General features: G+C 36.7%; 1 protein-coding gene across 1 annotated transcript; it reads left to right on the top strand.

The window, feature by feature from the left end:
* The first annotated feature begins 765 nt into the window (after positions 1–765).
* Positions 766–21,261, top strand: LOC124642814 (glycine receptor subunit alpha-2-like). Its single transcript, XM_047181479.1, has 9 exons — positions 766–845; positions 5,454–5,601; positions 6,064–6,146; positions 6,460–6,686; positions 18,330–18,464; positions 19,574–19,674; positions 20,128–20,288; positions 20,607–20,676; positions 20,948–21,261. The coding sequence occupies exons 1-9, from the start codon at positions 766–768 to the stop codon at positions 21,074–21,076; spliced, it is 1,134 nt and encodes a 377-aa protein (XP_047037435.1). The 3' UTR covers positions 21,077–21,261.
* The last annotated feature ends 3,666 nt before the right edge of the window (positions 21,262–24,927 follow it).

Raw genomic sequence — 24,927 nt, forward strand, 5'->3', positions numbered from 1 at the left:
TTGTATTGTCATCGGAATTAAAGGTGTATACAAAATTTCAGATTAATCGGTTGACAGGAAGAGGGTGAAATTTGAATTACTAAATTTGACCCAAGAATGAATAAAACAAACGGGGTGAGCTAAATAAAACCGTTTAAAAAATACCTAAAGAGGATAAGCCTACTTACCTATTTAAATAAATCCCGTAGTCTGGGTTGATATTTTTAATTAAACGCAGTAGATACCTAAAGAGCCTTGATTAGGTAGGTACCCCAATTAAAAGCAATTTATTTAACCCTATCGACAAGTCCATTTGGAAATTAAACATCGCATCGTAAAAACAAGTTCCTAACCCTGCTGCATAAAACCTATCAAATATTTAGATATCAATGCGCATGTCATGAACTTTAAAAACGCATCCGATGGTCATTGCGTTATTTTTTCCCGCTCGTCCGTCATTTCGTTTCCCGCCGGTTACACGTCACCTGTCAAAAGTCGCGCGCTTTTTATCGCGGTCGAAATTTGAAAAAAGAATTTTTGTTTATAGTTCCAAATAGGTTTTAATTTTAAGTAAAAAGTATGGTCGATAGTAAAGGAATAGTAACTTTAATTTTAATTAGTTAAATCTCAGTTATGTTTTCTTACATAACATTTTAAAACTATTATTTTATTAGACGTGATTAAAATTATGTAGATTTTTATGAAGATCAAAATGCGTTTAAAGTATAATGAAAATTAAAATTACTGTTCGGATGTAATAAAAAAGTTTGAGTTTTTGTTTTAAATATGGCCGCGGAAAAGTTGCTTTGGCTCACAACTGTGCTTCTCCGTCTGTGGCTGGGAGCTACAGATCTTTGCTATGCTCAGTAAGTACAAAAAGTTAAAACAATTTAGCTTAAACTTTAGGTTTATCTCAATACCGCGTCCCGTGGAAACTACTCTATACGATAGCCTATAGCTGAGCTTCAGTAATTAAAAATATACTTAATACAGGTAAAGATCCGACTTACTAATAGGTAGTAAAGGAGCTCGTGGCACAGTAACTGTCACGCATGTGTCCCGTGGGGGCTACTTCACACACCCGGATAAAGTAGCTTAAAGTATATAACTTTCCTCGAAAAACCAGTGGACTGTAAGATTTTCCCAAAATACAAATTCTTTTGTATCCTTTCATAAGTAAGTACGTCCATTGTATCATGGCGCTTATTCCCCGTAGGTAAGGGTCAAGCAGAGTGCTCGGGGTTCACCCTCATTTCCCCACTTATGTTCTCAAGTCCTATATAATAAGGGGCGAGTCGGGGAGGCACAGTAGTCAAGGGAATCTGTCTTGAGAACGAAGTGTGCGGCTTCGAAACCTGGCAAATACGTTTAGGAACGAGTGTAATGGTTAGCGATAAGTGTCAGTTAATTATCTGATAGTTAATTAATATATGGCTGCTTGTAATTTCTGCCAGATAATGTTATCCGAGACCTGTGAAACCAAAAGTTATTGTTTATCTGTTAGATAATTTCCTGATAAGATATCAGAGACTTTATCAGTAATCGGTGAAACTGGCAAGTCAGATAAAAATAAAATGGAATACTTACCTAACCTAAACTTGAAAAGCCCTTAATTTGTCCCAAGAATATGTTAGGTATCATTTTCTTCAACATTTAAAATATGCGACCGATGGCCTTAATATCAATCATATCATTTAGATATTTTACTTACAAAAAAATCAATGCGTACTTCTTGACATGTTTTTTTACGATTACCGTCATAAACTTGTCAATAGACTAAATAATCCACTGACGTTGAGCCGAAACGATAGTATACTTTGTATTTTTTCTATTACATGGCTAAAGCTAAAATAAAAAAGCTGTAAGCGTGTATTTACTGTGACAAGTAAATACACGCTTACAGCTTTTTTATTTATATACTCGTAGGTCTAATGGCTATAACATAATATTTAGCTTTCGCCAGCGGTTTCACTACTAACTATTCTCGCAACCGGATAAAAACAATCCGATAAAAAGTATTTTTAAATTGGATCTGTTGCTTTTGAGATTACCATAGTTTTATAATTTTTCAAAATTCTTTCTAATCTTTGATTCGATGGATGGTCTTATCGCAATTCAAATTGGTCCCATGTTGGGCGCCACTTTCTGCAAAGGACTCGAATCTAGAAATGTCTACAGTTCGGAAAATAACGAATGAGTCTTCTAGACTGTACAAAAGTACAGATTTGTTTATTAATAGAACCATTATTTTAGCACTCTTATAATGGGGTTGGCCGGGTGAGTTGAGGAAGACACATAGGCAGACGCTCCATATCAAACAGTTTTGCTCAGCTGCATCCGTTTAGACTGGATGCCGACCCCAACAAGTCTAGGCAAATCTTTTGCGTCCTTGAAATCTTCTGAGCGATTTAATGGAAAATGTCAAGGACCAACCTCGTAGCTACCATTCCGAGATTTTGTTCTAATTTTAACCAAGATGGCCGACTCAAAAGACATATCTTTTGAATGTCAGATTCTCCCCCTGTCGTTTTTCCACGCACGGGTACTTTTGCTTTGAGCAAAGGCACTTATATGTTTGAAAAGCATTCGACCTGACGCAATACTGTAATCTCCCTTTTACTGTTCTTCAAAGAGTCTGAAACTGGGGATTTCTATACTAGCTGGTCCCGCGGTTTTGAATGAATTCTGAGGGACCTTCTTCCCGGGCTGGAAAAAACTGCCTCTATACAATTTACCGCAAAACTGAATAGAAAAAAGCACTTTCGCATTTTTACTTCCGTACATATTGATATGTATTTAAGTGACCTTATTATTAAGAAACGATTTTTCAAATAAAATCGACTCATTTATTCGTATTTTTTTGGGTATCTTATAGGCCTAAAATGTATGTCATTTATGTCAGAACCATCAAAATATATGTTGTTGATTATAATTAAGTAGTTCAAACATTTAAAGGCTCCGATGAAAATAATAGATTCAGTTCCGACTTAAAGTTTCAAAGATGAGGATTTCAACAATACATGCTGTACTTTTTCCTACAATCCAGCCTTTTTTTTCCTTAGCCCGAACTGTCCCACTGCTGAGCAAAGGCCTCCACACCTGTCAATCCTTTGATACTTCCCACCAATCAGGGTTGTAGGCGTCCAGGTAGTCGCGCCAACTTTTCCAGGTTTACCTCGTCTGCGGTGGCCGTCTTGTGGTATCCACTGACAACGTTGGCCCTCCAGCCCTTATCCCAATTAATTTGTTTGTCGGTCAGCATGTCTTCTTCCATACCTACTTACTTCTTTAGATCAACCACGATGTGCGGAAACCTAATTATTAACCTGCTATGGAGTTTATTGCACCACATCTTCCGAGCGAAAACATACTTTGTTCCTAATGAATAAATTTGTTTTTTTTTTGTATATAATACCTACATAAAAAGTTTTTTTATGATGTAGTTGTACTAAGTATATTCAGATTAGTGTTTGTATAACATAAGTTTCAATTTCAATATTGCATTTTCCTCTAAAGAATGGCTTTAATTAGCTAAAGGATTACCTACTGAAAGGACAAATCTTTTTTCCATTGATACACTTACGAGCAAACAAAACTGGTCAGTGGTAATACGTTGATTTATTGGGTAATTATCACATCACATAATTATATTTATGTCAGTCTACGGTAAAGGTATCTTATGGGCGTTGAAATATAAGACATTGTGTTATTATAATCTGAGCAAACTTGTACAATTTATGTCTCTAAAAGTCCTAAGCGCAAAAGTTCTCATGGAATGTTTTTCTGAAATAGGTGCACTGTAGTATTTAACTAAATTGTCATCTACCTGTCCAGCTCTTATAATGAAATTGAAATTGGTCGAAACAGAGAAGATCCCAATATAAAAAACCTAATACAATAAGTCTTTGATTCACCTGAGATTCGAATCCCAAATGCCGTCTCGCTAAACTTCCGACCTCAAGATTAACAGAGCAATCTCGTTAATAATATAAGAAGCTTAACAACTTAACATAGATCGATCGGAAGCTGTAACAGACGAGAATGGACCACTTTTTAGGGTTCCATACCCAAGGGGTAAAACGGCACCCAATTGTTTTCGCTCCTCTGTCCGCCCGTCTGTCACCAGGCTGTATCTCATGAACCGTGATAGTCAGAGAGTTGAAATTTTCACAGATGATGTATTTCTATTGCCGCTATAACAAAAAATAACAAACGTGTTTTTCTTTTCTCCTTTTGCTCGATATCGATAACGGCAACAGGTATTATAATTATGTAACGTTTAATAAATAATAGTAGGTACGGAACCCTTCGTGCGCGATTCCGACTAGCACTAGGCCGGTTTTTTATTATTTTGTTTGACAGAAAGTATTATTTGTAATCCTCTGTGTTTCACCCCCTTTCAGTAGCGGCCATTGTACAAAATGTTCTTGCATTAGTAATTTTGAGAAGCCATATGGCAGATGAGAATATAAATGCAAAAACAACGAGACATTGTTGGTCGGTATTAAGGGGATTGTTTTGTGATAAAAATACGTTTTTCAGGTTTTATTTTTATAATGGTTTCAGACTTGATATTGATGCGGGCTAATTTTGGATGTTCGTGTTTTATGTTGACGATTTTATTTGTCTGAATAACTGACTTTTCTTATATTGTTTGTACATTTACACAAATATTGTTAACTTGAAGAGTTTGTTTGTTTGCTTAAACACGCTAATCTCAGGAACTATTGGTCCGGTTTGAAAAATGCTTTCAGTGTTAGATAACACTTTTTTCGAGGAAGGCAATAGGCTACCTACTTTTATCCGGGTTCATGCAGAAGTTCCCACAGGATGCTGGAAAAAGCTTATTAAACATAATATTAACGCGTGTAAAAGTAAATAACGGAATTAAAAACAGCTGAAATTCAGTCTAGTTTTTGATAAAGTTCATAACAACTTTTAACTACACATCTGCTTTATGTAGTTCGATAGCAAAATTTTCGAACTGACCTACATTGCTAGCTGGTGATTTTAATTTCTAAAACTAAGCATTTTTTGCTGGGAATGCAGAAATAATTTTGTGATATCTGGCAATGAGCTTTTCTATTTTTTAAGAGCGATCTACAGGTAGCTACTAGAATATAATGAAGCCGGAAAGTTTGTTTGTTTGAACCCGCAAATCGCAGGACCTACAGTAAAAAACTTACCCATTTATCGAGAATGGCCATAAGCCACTATGAGAATATTTTAGAGACGATATGATAACTTTTGTCGTGCTTTCAGATCTGTTAGGTTAAGTATCAATGTTGTAGTTATAGAAGAATACAATTATTGCAACGTTCTATATAATTCATAATTATGTACATAGGGTTCATTTTAAGGATAACAATATAACAATTACTGGGTTTATTGTATACTTTGAAGATCTCTTCATAACCTAAGTACTCGCTACAAAAGTCTGAGTGAGCCAATGACCATAGTTATCTTGTCACCAGATCAACTCTCCTGACCTTCCAAGACTTGCTACCGGAAGACCCGAGGCTGTACGACAAGATGAGACCTCCGAAGATCAACGAACAGCCTACCATCGTCAACTTCCATGTGACTGTTATGGGGCTCGACTCTATTGACGAAACTTCTATGGTAAGTCCTGGTATCAGAGGTGATACCTGCGCAGACTTAGCTACTTTGATCTTACGAGCTATAGGTATACTATACATGTGGCTTACATGTAGGTACTTATAGAGAGAAAAACAAAATATGAATTTTCCCATTGCCCTGATGTGCCGTGTGCAAAAAACTTTCCTTTCATTATATTGTAACCTGGACTATTACCTATTTCTTCACCGTCTACGACATACCTAGACACTGACTGACTCTTTTTAGACCTCCTTGTATCTAATCAATCAGAATCAGCAATCCCATCAAGTGTTCAGGTCTATTTCATCCATCCATCCATCCACAGCCACTGGGTTGTCCGTCTTCGGACGTAGGCCTCCTCTAAATCTTTCCATTTCTGCCTACTTCTTGCCTTCAGGTCTATTTACTAAGTTAAAATTAAGGCGCTATCGAGTTACAGGTCTACATATGTTCTTCTTGTTTCAGACATATGCTGCTGACATATTCTTTGCTCAAACATGGAAAGACCATCGCTTAAGGCTGCCCGAAAACATGACTACAGAATACAGGTACTACTATTGTTTTTAACGACGCCAAAAATTATCACATGATCCCTCCCGCTGTGGGTTAGCAGCGGTGGGGGAGTGTCAGACTCTTACTGACTAAAAACCGTCGTGTTCCGTCGTAAGCCTTTTATTATGTACCTACCAGGGCCTCGGGTCTTTCGAACAAACCTGCAACCTCGGGCCAATCCTGCAGCCCCGGAACAATCTCGCAGCCCCGGATGTCTATGGGGCTAATGTCAAAATTCTATCTCTAGTAAATAAAACAACAAATAAATAAAATGTTAGAATCGTCCGTTAATCACCATTTACCTTCCAGACTCCTCGAAGTGGACTGGCTGAAACACATGTGGAGACCAGACTCCTTCTTCAAGAACGCCAAGTCCGTGACGTTTCAAACCATGACGATACCCAATCATTACGTGTGGCTGTCCAAGGAGAAGACTATACTGTATATGGTGAAATTGACGCTTCGATTGTCGTGTGCCATGAATTTCCTCATATACCCACATGATACGCAAGAGTGTAAGCTGCAAATGGAAAGCTGTGAGTATTTTGAAACATTTTTAAAAACATTAAGAGTACGCACATACTACAGACTTTTAGTCGGCCGATAGTTGGTTTGGGCTCATAAATCAGTATGAAGATGAATGGTAGTGATGTCCTCCTCCTAGCCGATTATCGGCTACGGCGGCTGTTCTCATGTAAGGAGATTAGCCAACTGCGCAGGACATATTATAGTGCACAAGCATTTGGACAAACACAGGTGCACTCACTGGTGACCGGAGTAAATTAGGCGCAGGACCGACATTTACGTGCTCTCCGAAAAGAAGATGAATGGTAGTATACACTTAACAACGATCAGGTATTTGTCCGGTATCAGACCGACTAAATACTTTGATTGAACTTACTTTGAAAAAAAAAAAATATTTTTAATAAAATCCGGGCCAACAGTCGGCCTACTGTTTAGTCTGTCTGTAGTGAGCGTTTAGGCTTAGTTAGACCTAGTTTTTTTGTCCTCAAGTGTAAACAATGGCGCGCGTGCGTCGAATGAGTGTAGCCAGAATATATTATTCGTGGAGTGTAAGCACTAGACATTATAAAACCCCTCTTTCTGCGTTGGGGGTAAAATGTTACACATTTACAAGCTTTTATTTAACTTGCAAAGTTAATCTTTCTTGTAGATTTAGCGCTAATTAGCACCGTTATGTTTTTACAATCTGAGGCGGAAAATAAATGATTTGATGTATATACATAAACTTTGTGATTGATAAAACTTCTGCGGCGGCAAATAGATATTTTAAAGACTTTTCTTCTCTATTTTGAAAAATAAAAATACTTTAATCTAAAATTTTGCATCAAAAAAACTCATCTTTGCCAACCGGGAGTGTAACTGATGTTAAATTTTAAAAAATAATTTAAACTTCAAACTGCTCATATCAATACAAAACCTAGTACATACCTACATTCAATTGCCACCAACAAAACGAAAACCAGACCATTCTGAAAGCCAAGTTCAAAACCTATAGACTTAAACCCTGTCTAACCATAAAAATATCTTCGAGAGCGCTCAGAGACCTCGTTATGCCGTCATTGTGAAGAAGTGGCTCTTCAGAAGCGTCGACACAGCCACTTCACCTTCTAATTATAATCTATGTTTGACATTTTGTCTTACAGCTTTCATCTTCCCGTGATAAAGTATGTTCGAATCGGTGATCGGGTGGTCGATTTTTTTGATCGGAAGTGTATTTGGTTTTCATTTGACAGTTGTGTGAGTGATGGAAAATTGACCATGTCTATATAGTTTGTTTCTTTGGGCACAAAATAGATTTAAGACTAGCTCTTAGGTTACCTACTCTTCTTATTTAATCACTAACTTTCGACTGCGGTTTCACCCGCTCCTGTCGAGAAAATAACCAGCGCCATAAAAGTATCCTTTATTTTATTCTGAAGTGTAAGCTATTCTAACAGTTTTCCCGCGGTATCACCCGCGTCCTGAGACCGTAGCTTTACAAAAGTGAAAGAATTATTCAAAAAGGTCCAATAGTTGCGGAGTCACCCTAAAGGCTCACAAACAAAAAATATACATATATCCTCTCTATATTGGTCTTGATTACTAAAAGTTTTATCCAAGTCAAGTAAACTTTTGAATAAACAAATTACTCCCAAAAAGTTTGACTGAGCGTTTTATTACTGACAAGCTCGATAGATGGCGTTGTACCCTAAAGTGAAATATTACATCGCGGTATGGTTTCGTTCACAAATCTCAATAGGGTGGCTGAAACATTCAGACTGTATTGAACTGAATTGCAACCTATACGAAGGTAAATTTTTGAAGAGTCAGTTGATTTTATTTTGATACTGGCTTCATAAAACAATAACTAAGAGTTACCGAGGCCCTGGTACATAAAAGGTTTTGGTCAGTAAGAGTCTGATACTCCCTCAAATCCAATAAAAAAGATCCGTTCAGGCGTTCACGCATAAAGAATTATATTATATTAATCACACAAAACTTGAACTTTTTGCAATCATCATCATCCTCCGAGCCTTTTCCCAATCATGTTGGGGTCGGCTTCCAGTCTAACCGGATTCAGCTGAGTACCAGTGCTTTACAAGAAGCGACTGCCTATCTGACCCCCTCAACCCAGTATCCCGGGCAACCCGATACCCCTTGGTTAGACTGGTGTCAGACTTACTGGCTTCTGACTACCCGTAACGACTGCCAAGGATGTTCAATGACAGCCGGGACCTACAGTTTAACGTGCCATCCGAAACACAGCCAATGGTGTCTAAGATATACTTAGAAAGTACATACAAACTTAGAAAAGTTGCATTGGTACTTGCCTGACCTGGGATCGAACCCGCGCCCTCGTACTTGAGGTTGGTCCTTTATCCACTAGGCCACCACGACTCTTGCAATTTAAATTATTAGTTATATTGCAACTTTTTGCAATATAACCCCAAAAAAGAAACCAGTTGGCAAACAAGTTGGTCTAAGCATTTTATTACTAACAAGCTCGATAGGTGGCGTTGTATCATAACGTGAGAATATTACATCGCGGTATGGTTTCGTTCACAAATCTCAATAGGGTGGCTAAAACATACAGGCACGGTTATACTTACCAATTACACGTATTATATACATTTTTGGAGAGTCAGTCCATTTTATTTTGATACTGACTTTATAAAACAATAACTGAGTTAAGGACCGTAATTCGTCCGTGTAGTTCCTATGAATTATAGCCATTTGAGTAGTCACGTAGGTATGTAAAGATAAACAATTTTACGCGTTGGTTTTATTTATATTGTATATTTTATGGCTTTTGTTACAAGTTTCATTACTAAAAGTTTCATTCAGATCAGTTCAGCGGTTAACGCATGAAGAACTATGTAGGTGCTTACACATAAAATTTTACAAGAATTTCAAAAATTCTATACTCTATCCACGGAAGCAAGAGCTAAAAGGTAAACAAAGAATGACACTTTTTCAAGATGGCGGTATAACCCGACCGATGACAAAATCACAGATACTGCGAACATTTTACACAAAAATGTGACGTTTTGTCATCGGTCGGGTTATACCGCCATCTTGAAAAAGTGTCTTTCTTTGTTTACCTTTTAGCTCTTGCTTCCGTGGATAGAGTATAGTAAGTAATACGTTCTGTTGGTTATCGTAAGGACGCTGGCAATTTTTTTTTTATCAATGCATAAATATGACTTCTCCATAGATTTATTAAATGCATAGATAAATATAACCCCCAAAAATGAAACCAGTTGGCAATAAAGTTGGTGTAAGCATTTTATTACTAACAAGCTCGCTAGATGGCGTTGCATCATAACGAAAGAATATTACATCGCGGTATGGTTTCGTTCACAAATCTCAATAGGGTGGCTAAAACATACAGGCACTGTAGGTACTTACTTATTTTTATCCGATAATTTTTGGAGAGTCAGTTCATTTTATTTTGATACTGACTTTATAAAACAGTAACTGAGTTAAGGACCGTAATTCGTCCGTGTAGTTCCTACGAGTAAAGCCATTTGCTTAGTCACTTAAAGATTAACAATGTTACGCGTTGTATTGATTTATTTTGTACGTTTTATGGTTACATTACCAAAAGTTTTATGCAGATCCGTTTAGCCGTTTACGCATTGAATAACCATGTAGGTTGATTTCTGACGCTTACGCGACTATTAGACATTTAAATAAATCTACGTTTACTGTTTTTATCGCTGTTATATTATAACTATGTATGTATTAAAGAGACCATACAGCGAAAACAAGGCTCCAAAGTGTTCGCAAAGGACAAGTCTATTGGGCAAAGCCAGATGACTAAGCTGAAACGGGAGGATGGCAGCATAGCGTTGACCAAGGCAGAGGTTTTAGGCGAGATCGAGAGGTTCTATGGACAGTTATACACTTCGGTCGCAAAGTCCGTTGACAACTTGGCAGGAGATCCAAGAGCCAAGCTGTCCCGACATTATACCCAAGATATCCCGGACATCAGTCTGTACGAGATTAGGATGGCCCTGAAGCAGCTTAAGAACAACAAGGCGCCGGGTGAGGACGGAATCACTTCAGAGCTTCTGAGAACGGGTGGAACACCGGTACTTAAAGTCCTCCAGAAGCTCTTTAACTCCGTCCTGTCCGAGGGCAAAACGCCTGAAGCATGGAGCAGGGGTGGGGTGGTGTTGTTCTTCAAAAAAGGTGACAACAGCCTATTGAAGAACTACAGACCCATCACACTTCTAAGCCATGTTTATAAGCTGTTTTCAAGGGTTATCACGAACCGTCTCGAGCACAGGCTTGATGACTTCCAGCATCTCGAACAAGCCGGTTTCCGAAGAGGTTTTAGTACCATAGACCACATCCATACGCTGCGGCAAGTTATACAGAAGACGGAGGAGTATAACTTGCCATTATGCTTAGCGTTTGTGGACTATAAGAAAGCCTTCGATTCGGTGGAAACATGGGCGGTACTTGAGTCACTCCAACGATGCCATATTGACTATCGGTACATCGAGGTGTTGAAGTGTTTGTATAATAACGCCACCATGTCGGTCCGAGTACAGGAGCATAGCACTCAGAAGCCGATTCCATTGAGAAGAGGCGTAAGACAGGGGGACGTAATCTCCCCGAAACTGTTTACCGCCGCAATGGAAGACGCCTTCAAGCTCCTGGAATGGCAAGGACTTGGCATTAACATCAACGGCGAATACATCACTCACCTTCGGTTTGCCGACGACATCGTAGTCGCTCGAGGGCCTCGACCGAGTTTCACAACGGGTGGGCCTGAAAATGAACATGGACAAGACGAAAATTATGTCAAATGTCCATGTTCAGCCTACCCCAGTCTCTGTTGGAAGCTCGGTACTCGAAGTTGTTGACTCATATATCTACCTAGGACAAGTAGTCCAATTAGGTAGGTCCAACTTCGAGAAAGAGGTAAACCGCCGAATCCAACTCGGCTGGGCAGCGTTCGGGAAACTACGCAATGTCTTTTCGTCCGACATACCTCAGTGCCTCAAGATGAAAGTCTTCAACCAATGTGTGTTACCAGTGATGACTTACGGTCCCGAAACGAGGTCTCTCACTATCGGCCTCATCTCAAAGCTCAAAGTCGCTCAACGAGCTATGGAGAGGGCTATGCTCGGTGTTTCTCTACGTGATCGAATCCGAAACGAGGAGATCCGTAGACGAACCAAAGTCACCGATATAGCCCACCGGATTAGCCAAGTTGAAGTGGCAATGGGCAGGCCATATTGCTCGCAGAGCAGATGGCAGTTGGGGCCGAAAAGTGCTGGAGTAGAGAGCACGGACTAGCAAGCGCAGCGTAGGACGTTCACCAACGAGGTGGACAGACGACCTTATAAAGGTCGCCGGAAGACGCTGGATGCAGGTCGCTTCCAACAAGTATCTGTGGAGATCAAAGGGGGAGGCCTATGTTCAGCAGTGGACGTCCTATGGCTGAGATGATGATGATGATGATGACGTATTAAACATACACACAAACTTAAGCTTTTATAAACATGACCCATTTATAATCATAAAAGGAATCTAGTTTCCCCTAAAGTTCGACTGAGCGTTTTATTACTAACAAGCTAGATAGATGGCGTTGTACCAAAACGTGAAATATTAAATCGCGGTATGGTTACTTCCACAAATCTCAATAGGGTGGCTCAGACATTAGTACATATCGTCAACCATTGATATAGTTTGTTTGCATTTTTTTGGAAAGTCAGACATTTCTATAATGATACTGACTACATTAAAAACATTTGAGATAAGGGCCGTAAGCTGCCTGTGTAGCAACTAGTACCTACGTTAAGTTACATTGTAGAAGGCGCCTAACTAAATATGTATAAAAATGATGTGACTATTTCATTTCCATAGATATTTATTTATAGAACTATAGATATATTTATAATCAAAACTAAAACTATATACTTGTAGTTTGGTCATCAGAATACAATAAAAAATTGACTTTTTGTCCGAGGGCGTGAAGTCCCTTCAATAAACGGGCGAAACCGCAGGCCAAGCTTGTCGTTGTATAATTTCACATTTAATTATATCTCGAAAAAATAATCATAATAGATTATAATCCTACATTTTTTATGTTGGTGTTAATATATAGAATAGCTGTCGAACTTTCGTTTGGTTATAAGTATGAACTCACGAAAATAGGAAATATTTGTTTAGAAAAAGAACTTAGGTACCTACTTTTTTCAGAAAAAATGGCGTTTAGATCTTTTACGGATTTTTCAGTAATCTAACAACCTTATTGGGAACGGTATAGAGTTTTTCGAAGCTTTGTAATTATTATTTTTATTCAATTAGTTATCGATGATAAGTTTGTATATAAGAGGGCAATATATATTTAAGGGTGCTAATTAAACAGGCTTCTTTTTAATATCATTATTCGCCCCCAAAAATGTATGTTGCCTTCTAAATTACTAAGTCAGCCACAATTAATAAAGCGTCGAGCTTCTAAATAATACTATCTTAGCCACGAGTTATCTTCCACTCTAAATACAACTCAGCATGATGGTTATTTTTTTGCATCTTTTGTAGCATGCATTCTAACAGTAAACTTCTTAAATACTATTAAGTGACATCATAAAAATATTTATTTAGCTTCTAATTTTTTAACTCGTACTGAGTTTTTTGTTTAAAATATAACACATCCCATATTAATTGACCCATCATGGAAGTAAGCATGCAACATGCAGCAAGCATGGCTTCTGTCACGGCTCCGGCGCTGCGTGGCTTCGGCGGTCCCATGCGAGCTATTATCGTCGCAGATGGTTTTCACGCTCACCACCGCAGCTTCGGCCTCGCCCCTTCGCGCCTACACGGTTTTGAATTGCACTCTAGGGGTAGGGCAGATAAGACTACGTGGAGTCGGTTTTGCAGCGATTCGTTTTCGTCACTAACTTAAATTTTTAATACAATGTTTTTTAATTGAAGGTTATAAATGGCAATATGCTAAATAAAATGAATCCAAATTAAATTCTACCATCAAAAAAAAACGAGCCAAGAAAAACGTTGATCTCGTTTTTCTTGGCTCGTTTTTGGAAAAATTAGTCCGAGTTAGTAAATTAGATGACAATGTACAAATAAGGACAAGTTACAATAATTGATGATCTTTTATTGAAGCTCTCTAGTAGTTGGCGTTGTAAAAAAGACGAATTAGTTTATTATAGGCTATGTCATTTCCCCGTTGCTTAGTTATAAAATTAGAAGTTTAATCATGTGTCCAATAAATAATTTTGTGGTTAGACTTATAATTTCCCTATATTTAATTATAAGAATGTAGACAAATAATTCAGAAAAAATAATACATTATAACAATAAGTTCCAAAGTTACTTCTTTACTGCATTTCATTTTATTATTCTTCAGACAAACTCGATAGATGGCGTTTCTCCGGAACGTGAAATATTAAATCGCGGTATGGTTACGTTCACAAATCCCAATAGGTTGCAGATGTATCATATACATCGTATTATATAAACATACATCCGATATTATACATCCTTATTTTTGGAGAGTCAGTTTTATTTCGACTGACTTTAAAAAACAGTTTACATGCTAGATAAGTACATACATTCAGATATGTACATTATTACCTACAACTGAGAACTATACAAAATACCTATACGTGTGATAAACGGACGGATTTTGGTGAAACTTGGCAGTGATACATATTTGTTTGCAATCAGAATAAAATACATAATTTAACCTATATTCTACTTCATTTCCGAGAGCGGAAATTAGGCCCTACAGTATATTATGGGTTAAACAACAGGCGAAAAAGTTCTTATCACTCGAAGTAAAAATCATTAAAAAATAGCTATCTGAATTATATTTCTTTGTACATTTTTTTTCTATTTATTATAGAAAACCTGTTGACACTTCGTTTGATCATACTTCAACCACAATAAATATACCTAACGCAGATAGAAAACATTTGAATATAAAAAAATGCATACCTACTTCTCTAACAAATAATGGCGTCTGGATTTCAGACGGATTTTACAGGAAAAAACGTATTACGTAAAACGTAGTTGTTACTAACTTTCGGATTCTTCAAAATTTATTTTTATCAATCTACATTTATTTAACTATCAAACACAGTTACAATTCACACAAGCTCGATAGCGTCGTCTTAGAATGAAAACCTCGGAAATGCGTTTTTTCTCAATATTTTTTTATTGCATTTCTTGGAAGATATCGTAAAAAATATGGAATACTAATCCTTATCCTGAAAAATGCATTTTTCTCAATATTTTTTTATTGCATTTCTTGGAAGATAATCGTAAAAAATATCGAATACCAATCCTTATCCTGAAAAGTTATCTCTTGCACTTACGAGGTTTTCACTCTAAGGCGTCGATAGATGGCGTTGTTCCAGAACGTGAAAATCCTACATCGCGGTATGGTTACGTTCACAAATCTCAATAGGTAGCGAGATGTTCCATAGACATGAATATTGGATCACTTACTTTATTTTAAAGAAATTATTTAGGTGAATTTTTGGAAAGAGTCAGTTTTCTAACTGACTTTATAAAACAGTTCACGTGCTAGGTTTGTAGTATTGTGTCATTCTCACTGAGAATTTTTCAGTGCAGTCACAAAATGCGAATTGATTTTGTTTTAGTGATAAATTAATTAAAATAGCTGTGTGAATAATATATTTTACTGACTTTAAAGCTACGAATATGACATAGATCTAAGACAATATGTATGTACTTGCATGATATATTTCAACTTTGCATTTGATATTACTTTTCTATATATTATAGTAGAGCTGTTGAACTTTCGTTTGATCTTACTTCAACCACAATGTTACTTAGATAGAAAACATTTGTATACTAAAAGGAAATACCTGCTTTTCTAAAAAAATACTGACTTTGTAAGTAAAACTTATTGAAACAAAAAATGATGTACTATAAAACATAATTCTAATTAACTTTCGCATCTTTCAAATATTAATTAAGTATTTGCTGAATTTACGTCAATCTATATTTTGTTATCCCACACAGTTACGTTTCATATAAGCTCGATAGATGGCGTTGTTCTAGAACGTGAATAATCCTACATCGCGGTATGGTTTCGTTCACAAATCCCAATAGGTAGCGAGATGTTCGGTATGAAAATGGATATTATAACAAGAGTCTACTCGTATATGGCGAATTTTTGGTCGGTCAGTTTTATTTTGACTGACCTTATAAAACAGTTGACATCTAAGTTAGTACATTTTGTTCCGAGTGAGACCATTTATTCTGGATATTATGGAAAATAAGTATAAAAGCTGTTGAATATTTCGTGTGATCGAACTTCTACGACAATGTAACGCAGATAGAAAAGATACGTAACTATAGAAAAATAAAATACTTTTTTAACAAAAATCAGGCCTTATTTTCGACTAACTTATTGGAAGAAACATTAACTTACAATGACATAACATAGACCTAGCCAATTTTCCTAGTTAATGAAAAGCAATCGACAATTACTACATTTATTAACCCACACAGTTACAATCCACACAAGCTCGATATATGGCGTTGTTCCAGAACATGAAAATTCTACATCGCGGTATGGTTACGTTCACAAAATCTTAATAAGTAGCGAGATGTTCCGAACAGTTGTAATTTCCGTTCAGAAACATCGTCTAGAAACTACTATAAAACCATATTTTATGGATTTTTTGGAAGGTCAGCTATTTGAAATACTGACTTTATAAAAACAGTTCACATGCTAAGTTAGTAAAATAATTGTTAAAAACAACACAAAAATAAATCACAACTTCAAAAATGTTTTGACATTTCTTCTAGCAATGAACAAAACCGTCCAGGCTTGGTCAATTACTTTATTTCGCCAAACACGAATAGCATTTAAGGAGTCAAAAATCCTTGCGTACCGTCACAAAAACAGCGAAACATAAAAACCACTTAAATCCCATTGAAAGAGGTCTCTTCAGACCTAAGCAAAGTTTGTCGGGTGATACAGAAATTATCGAATCGAGTGGCTTGTAAAATGTAGGCCAAGTGGGGGGTACTTGTGTTCAGCCCCTACCTATCGCCCGATCTCACTATAAATAGATCTGATGGGCAAAATGATGCTGTGCTAACTGGCACTTGATACGATAAAGGTTTTTGTAGATTTTCGTGATAGGGAGTGTAGGAGACGATGTGGTTAGAATTAAGGCTTGTAGGATAACGATAACAAGTGTAGAAGGAAACTTACTACTGAAATCAGATACGTGCAGAAGGGTCGTGAATTATTTTTAAGGAATGGATGAGTGAGATACTTGTATATCATTTAGGTCTGCTCATGACTATAGGCTAGCCATACCTAACACTAGGAAGTGGTGAAAGGGAGGCGTTTTGGGGTTGCTGTAATTTTAATAATTGTAATTGTAATTTTTGTAAATTTGGCGTGAAAAAGTGCTAAACTAGCCTAGTTTCAATAAACGTTTTTGACTTTGACTTTGATTCCATTTTTTTAAGGCGAGGAAGTGGTCAACAATAATTCCATAACCGGCACGCGCATCTAAGGCGCCAAAAGGGGTCGGAGCGTCTGAGCGGGGCGAGGATAACAATACGCGCGCTAGCTTATAACTAAAAGTCGTAAGCGACAAAATGGTTTTGTAATTTTAATATTTAGAAATGATAATTTAATAAAAATTCCTACTACCATTTTAAAGAGTATGTATATACTCAACTACTAAAAAAGTTAAGAGGCTTAAATCGGTCCCGTTTGCCCATAATATGTGAATCTCTTTTTAAAAAGAGGTATGTTTGATATATTTTTCTCTGTTATAAAAGTTACCTAATCATGTTTCTACAACTAACAAAATAAGGCTTATATCATGAACTTTCAGGTAACCAAGTTGTATTTTGATCCGTTTTGTATTTACTGAGAAAAATTGACATCCTTGGCGCCAAAAATTCCAATTCGTCCTCTTAAAGTAGCAAAATGGTTACTTTGTTTAGTTGCAAAATAGAGATGGACCACGTTTACCTTTTACTTAAACGAACAGTAAACAAAACAGCTAAATGAAGAAGACGTATAGTAACAAAACTAGACTAGAAAGTAGACCGAAGCTTCATTTTTGCAAAAGCATCGCAGCCGCGGTGGTAATGAAGTAAAGGGTGTATGAACTGTTAAAATTAACGAGATGCCTTTGACTTTGTGGCGACATCCGACAGACGAGTTTTTTGCTTTTTAATCAGTGACAAAACTAATTAGGAGTCGTAGGGAAATGTAGGCTTCGGTTTTGGATTTTTGAGACGTCGAAAAACATGTTGATTACTTAGTAATGATCATATTTAAGAACTAAATAATTGTTTGGCGTTGACGCTGTATTCTTGCAAAAATTAATTCGAGTGGTTTAAAATAGAACAGGCGAAAAAATAAAACCATCAATTGATTGATGCTAGTTCCAATTTTTTTGGCGCTAGGGTCCGTAATTCTGTCCGAATTTGGTGTCTTGAAGTTATTTGATATACATATTATATTGAAGTTATTTGTATACGTATACAGCGAAAGTGGAATGAAACAGTACTAGTTCGATGTGATATCTTTCAAATGACGAATACAGCCTTTCTGTTGCACACAATATAATTTTTTGTATGAAATCGGCCAACTAGTATAACTTTCACCAACTCTTCACTCTTGTCCCCAGTGTCCCACACGACAGATGACCTGATCTTCCAGTGGGACCCTGACGTACCCCTGGTAGTGGACGAGAACATTGAGTTGCCTCAACTGGAGCTGGTGCAGAATACCACTGCTGACTGCACCCAGGTGTACTCTACAGGTAGGACGTTGCTAATTTTGAGAATTAAATCATCAGCAATTAAATCATAAGAGATTTCATTATTGTCATCTCAGCCGTAGAACGTGCACTGCGAAATGAAGGCATAATATAAAAAAGTAAAATCCAAAGTATCTTCTTGCGCCTAACAGACCTTATCTAGGTCTGTCTTATTTACAGTTTTAAACACCAAAATACTAAAAAAAAAAATTTTTTTCAAAAACTGGATCAAACTCAGGATTATAGTTATGACCGCCATATTTCTGCTAATACCGTAGTTATCGCAGATTAGTGAATTTTCTAATGTTATCTTTTAATCCTTAGATAATTACAAGTAATTAAGGTAAACGGACATCAATGTAAAAGGGTCATGTCTTTTTAAACATAATTTATACCTATCTAGGTAGACTGTAAGTCAAATATTGTAAACACTTCTGTTTTGAAAAGAAGGACTAAGGAGGTTCTTGCCGGTTCTTTTTCCATAAGACCCTTTTGCAAATTGACGTTTTGCAAAAACCTGACACGAAAAACTTTTACATTATTTTGTAGATTAGCTGGTCAATATTTAAAATGCGATAAATTAACGATAGCAATACCAAATACAGATGAGTTGATCATTTGCGTGTAGGCATCCAGGCCTTTGTGTCCCTGAACTTTTTAATCACCATCTGCCAGAGTTATTCATCAAACTTGACGGTTATTCCACCATCAGCCGTCATCGGAACCTCGTCAATCAACACAGTGTCAGATCACATCGTATGTTAAAATTTAGATCGTTGAAGATACAAATAACTTTGAAGTACATAACATAACTAGTTCGAGATAGAACGTATTTAGTTGATTAAAAAAATAAAAAATTTAGGGACTATGATTTTTGAATATGAGAAGATATGATTTTTGTATAAATGCCAAATGTAAAACTGCAGAAAATGCCTATATTCATGCTGAAATATCTGAAACAGAATTAAAACCATAGTAGTCTGATAGCTTAACTACGCTTTAGTCAAAATAACATTAAGTAAGGACAGGCATTGTATGAGACTATGAAACTGGAATCGCAGGCTTATAAACCTTTATGACAATGATGATGATACTGATATTGTCCATTTCAGGAAACTTCACCTGCCTGGAGGTGATCTTCAAGCTGAAGCGGCGCCTGGGGTACCATCTGTTCAACACCTACATACCCACTTGTCTGATCGTCATTATGTCTGTAAGTTGATTATTACAAACATACTCAAAGATACTCATGGGCTTGCTTGCTAACTTGCTCTTTATGAATTATTTCTGCGTCAATACCTTTGCCCAACTATGTTGAGGTCAGTTTCCATTCTAACTATTTATGCAGCTGAGTACAAGTGTTTTGCATAGAGTAACTGTCCATCTAAACTCCTCCTAATCTTCATCCCAGTTGTTCGCCCGCGCAACCTGATACCCCTTACTAAGATTGGTTGTTAGACTTTTTGGCTTCTGACTATCCTTCACGACTATCAGGACTACAACTACCTACTACTAGGACCCACAATTTAACATGTCTTCCGAATCACGGAGCTACTTATCTCACGGAACATCCGTGATCAGTTACTTTAAAATCGATCTATCCTTGCGGTTGATATTCAGCCCCTAGCTCCTCATTAACAACCTTTCCTCTCTCCTCATCTTTCAGTGGGTATCCTTCTGGATCAAGCCTGATGCAGCCCCCGCGAGGGTCACTCTCGGCGTGACATCACTACTCACGCTATCGACGCAGCACGCGAAGTCGCAGGCGCAGTTACCGCCCGTCTCTTATCTGAAAGCTGTGGATGCTTTCATGTCTGTGTGTACTGTGTAAGTATTGTGTCTTCTTTGAAGGTGGATTTTTCAGCTCTTATGTCTTCTCATGTATCTTTATAATGTAAGATATAAATAACTTCTTATGTATCAATTATATCTTCTCTATGTGAATAGAAAATTAGGGAAGGTCAGATTCTTAATGACTATAACCTATACGTGTTCTTGTGTATTAATTCTCTCCCTTTCTATGTGATTTTTCTCTTTCAATTAATTTTGGATGGGATCTATGGGATGTATCTAGTGACTTTTGCTACGAATCTCGCAGTTTAGTTTTTTGTCATCTTACGATGCCTATGTTTCTATAACTTTCAGGTTCGTGTTCATGGCTCTGATGGAATATTGTTTGGTCAACATCGTTCTGGGAGACGGCGCTAAAGTCAAGGTACGTTTACAGTCAAACAGTTCAGATATAAGTACTTACTTACATTAACAATATGATGAAATGAGGCTCACCTTGGGAGCAACCGATCAGATGCGACGAAAGTCTATGTGAATATGGATGGAAACGACGATAGGAATCTGAATGATTGTCACTTGTAAGATGACGTCAGACAGAAAAGTGTGTAAGAATAAGACCTGTTGCACGACCCCAAATAAAATCTGTTATATGACAGGAGGTGGATGTTGACATTAATTGGTCTTCTTTGTTCCAGGATGCAGCAGAAGCAGCTAAAGCCAAGATGAGAGCGATCAGCATCGACCGTTTCTCTCGCGTATTCTTTCCTCTCCTATTTTCCGTGCTCAACGCCATCTACTGGATACATTTCGCTCAATATATCTGATGGATTTACTTGTTCAAGTTTGACTACTTTTGCTCATTTATCTTCCATCTTTCTTTTGTTTAGAATCAATGTTTTATGAGCTGATTCTTTTGTTTTTACATCATTGTCATCATTGTGTTTCTTGGTTTTTAATCAATGTTTTAATCACAAATTACTTATTTCAGTGAAACATTGCTACTTAAGTATGTGGTATTTTTATTTTGAGACTCCCATTAGTTTATCTTCTATTTTATTAGTTTTACTTAGTGCAGTTTCCAACATATGGTAATTCTTCGTAAGACTCTTTTCTTGTATCCTTTTCAACAAATTATTTTTAAGCTCTGCTCATCATCCTCCGAGCCTTTTTCCCAATCATGTTGGGGTTGGCTTAAACTCTGCTGTCATTAAAAAAATATATTGATATCCCGACTAACGAAATATTTTTTAACTCAGTTAACTACTAAAAAAAAAAACTATTGAATGACTACAAACCACATTATGCACTATGTCTTTGTTCCTCTTAAAAATCTTTTCGTAAAGTGAGTTTCGAGACATTTTTATTCAACAATCTACTTTTTTCAAAATCTTATAAAAACTACTGGCTACCTATTTAATACTGTAAGTAGATATTGATATGGTAAACCTATGTCTTAGTTTATTTAGTTTTAGTTAGAAATTTTGCAAAAGAATTGTATATCTGTTAACTATGTTAATGGGGTTATTTGGGCAACAAAACCTGCAGTTAAAAAGTGGGCTAATTCGTCTGTTCGGCTTATAATCCTATTATCAAAGTAAACAGATTAAATTACGTCAGTAAAGTATGATAATAGCTGTCTGGTTATCTTAACATTCACAAATTACGTGTTTCTAAAGCTAGAATGAAATAGGTTATTTCGTCGTCACAATGTTTCGAATCGTCCCACTGCTGGGCGCAGGCCTCCTCTCACACGGAGAAGGATTAAGCGTTAATCACCACGCTTGCTCAATGCGGGTTGGTGATTTCAGACATTACAGTCCAAGTTTCCTCGAGATGTTTTCCTTAAAATAGGTTATTTATTTGATTTATTTTTCTGCACAGAACAGAGCTGTAGAAAAACTTGTGGCTGAATAACTTGATGCGTTATCATTTTAGCATCTTTGGCAGTCGTTAGGGGTAGTCAGAAGTCACATAAGTACTCCGACCAAAGCCAAATGGTATCGGGTTGCCCAGGTAACTGGATTGAGAAGGTCAGACAGGCAGATGCTCCATGTAAAACACTGGTTTTCAACTGCAACTTGTTAGACTGGGAGCCAACTCCGACGTAGTTGGAGAAAAGCTGAGCTGACTTTTCAAAAATATCGTAGAGTCACCTACGCCTGAAAAAAGTGGATAGCAGAAACATATTAAGGCGATACCTGGAAATTAATCAATTTTTTAAATTTAAGAATACATATTTGAATATTTTTTTTTATATGTGTTTGTTGACTATATTAACCTCCATTAATCCGAAGACAAAAACATAAAATCAGAACTTACCTCTAAAAATAACCTTTTATGTCGTAGTCATGTACTTTCTGTCACATTAAAATAATGAAGAATGTAGATAATATCTTATTAAACATTAATCAGAAATTAGTTTTTAAAGAAACATAAAATTGAATTTTTAATACATTTTTATTTAGTATGGCGCTTACGTTATTTTTTTTAGCAGGTTGCATGTTTCTTCTATCTATTTACGTTGCTATCGCGTAGTTCTATCCCTCTCAACCATTTAAACAGTTCGCCCGTGAACATCGCAACAAGGTATCGTCTTAAGAGAAAAAAATTGCTCTTATACCGTTGCAGTTTTCTATGATATTGGTTCCGATAAAGTACTCGATGCATTGGTTTTATCGTCCAAGTAATAATATGCTATGAGATGTTCTATTTGGATTGATCATCTGAATCTGACCCCATAGCTTTAAACTTTGATTTAAGTGCTTAGTAGAATTAACTATACCTTTTTATTTGAGTCCAAGTAAGTAGATTTCTACGTAGATGAGTACGTTTACCAACAGTCTGAGAATGTTAACATAACCAAGCAATTGAATACATAGGTATTATAATTAAATGTTACTTGATAAATTATTACATAAGTCGTGTACAAATCATAGAATTATGGAAGTTATCATTATGTATCATTAACAAAAAGTTTTATGTGAATAAAATTAAAGTATTATTCGTTTCAGTTTGTTATCTTATTTCATCCCGCGGTTTCATCCACGTTCTGAGAGAACCATTTTCCGGAACATGCAGGTCACTTCCAACAGGTATCTGTGGAGATCTACAGCTAGACCAATGAGGCAGTTCTACATTATCTTACTACTACATAACAGCACTACTAAATAATTGTGCTGTCTAATTAGGTTTAAAAACTTAACAACTTCGTATTTGTGATTATTTATCTCTAAGAGCTGACTTTGAAAGCAGCTTAACCTTGTTATAGCAATTAACTAATACTTGTGAATGTAATGAGCAAATATTGAAGTTTCAGCACCTACTTACAAGTCGAGAGATACATTAATTAGTAGCAATTAGACTCTTTATATTGGTTCAGTGACTGTGTCAAATAAACCCCGTGTTGAGGTATTGGGTTCTACTCTCGGACCAAGCTATTTATTTGCCTAATTATCAAAATATTGCTATTCCATGTACCTACTCAATCCAAACTAATATTATAAATGCGAAAGTAACTCTGTCTGTCTGTCTAGTCTGTCTGTCTGTCTGTCTTTTCTTCACGCCTAAACTACTGAACCGATTTGTGTGAAATTTGGTACAGACATAGTTTGAAACTTGAGAAAGGACATAGGATAGTTTTTATTACAAAAAATAAAATAAAAATAAAATTATTCCGGACATATAGCGCCATCTATTGGTCAAATCAAAAATCTGCTGGTAGTCACTATTCCACGAGAACGAAGTATTATAATAAAGAGGATTTTTTTTATTGTTTGTAACCTAAAGGCCCCGAAACTGCTGAAACGACTTGCAAAATTAAACTGTTGGAAAGCTACACTCTTCCCGAGTAGGATAGGCTATATTTTATCCCGGTACGAGCAGAAGTTTCCACGGGACGCGGGTGAAACCGCGGAAAATTGGTTAGTATATAAAAATTTTGCATTTGGCAAAAAACCCGGAACTACTTAGCTACTAATAAAGACGGTATTACGAAAATATGAAGTCTATCATAAGTCTAACTTAACTAACGCACGACCAATAACAGATGACAACCTACTTTCTCAGCAACCTAATGCATGGGATTGCATATCTAGGTTACCATAACCTACCAACCTATCATCTGACCCATATCCCACTTAAATAATGCAACTTGCGGAAGAAAGTAATTTCATTGTCTCACTTTTAAGTACAGTACGCCCAGATTATGTTTGACATTCAAGATGGCGCTACTTGCTGCGGGATTGTTCGAAAGAGTTACCGTGGTCCTGGTACATAAAGGGCTTAAGAAGGAAGATGGTGGGTTTTAGTCAGTAAGAATCTGACACTCCCCCACACACATTGCACCCACAGCGGGAGGGGCGAACGAACCACGGCTCAAAAATTGTACTTATGAAATGTAGTTCTGGATTCTGCCACGGGTCAGAATATACTGGGCATTCTGTAGGGGAACTTCGCGCCTTAACACGTATTTATTTGGTTAGTCATGCTCAATTTCTTAATTCAGACTTCTTGTTACTGCTTAAGCGTTTCTAAGTGGTTGATGCATTGAATTCTTGATGATTAGGCCTATGTTACATGATAGAACTTATAGGTACTTAGGATTAATGCTGGTTTACTCCACACTTAGATAGTTTAGTTTTCTATACTAATATGATAAAGAGAAAAAAAAAATGTT

Source organism: Helicoverpa zea, chromosome 25 (genome assembly GCF_022581195.2).
Source record: "Helicoverpa zea isolate HzStark_Cry1AcR chromosome 25, ilHelZeax1.1, whole genome shotgun sequence".
Lineage (NCBI taxonomy): Eukaryota > Metazoa > Arthropoda > Insecta > Lepidoptera > Noctuidae > Helicoverpa > Helicoverpa zea.

Coding starts and splice junctions, on each gene's coding strand:
- LOC124642814 (XM_047181479.1), top strand. CDS start 766: ATGGCCGCGGAAAAGTTGCTTTGGCTCACAACTGTGCTTCTCCGTCTG. Junction 6,147..6,459: donor AACATGACTACAGAATACAG/GTACTACTATTG, acceptor TTTACCTTCCAG/ACTCCTCGAAGTGGACTGGC. Junction 20,289..20,606: donor TTCATGTCTGTGTGTACTGT/GTAAGTATTGTG, acceptor TATAACTTTCAG/GTTCGTGTTCATGGCTCTGA.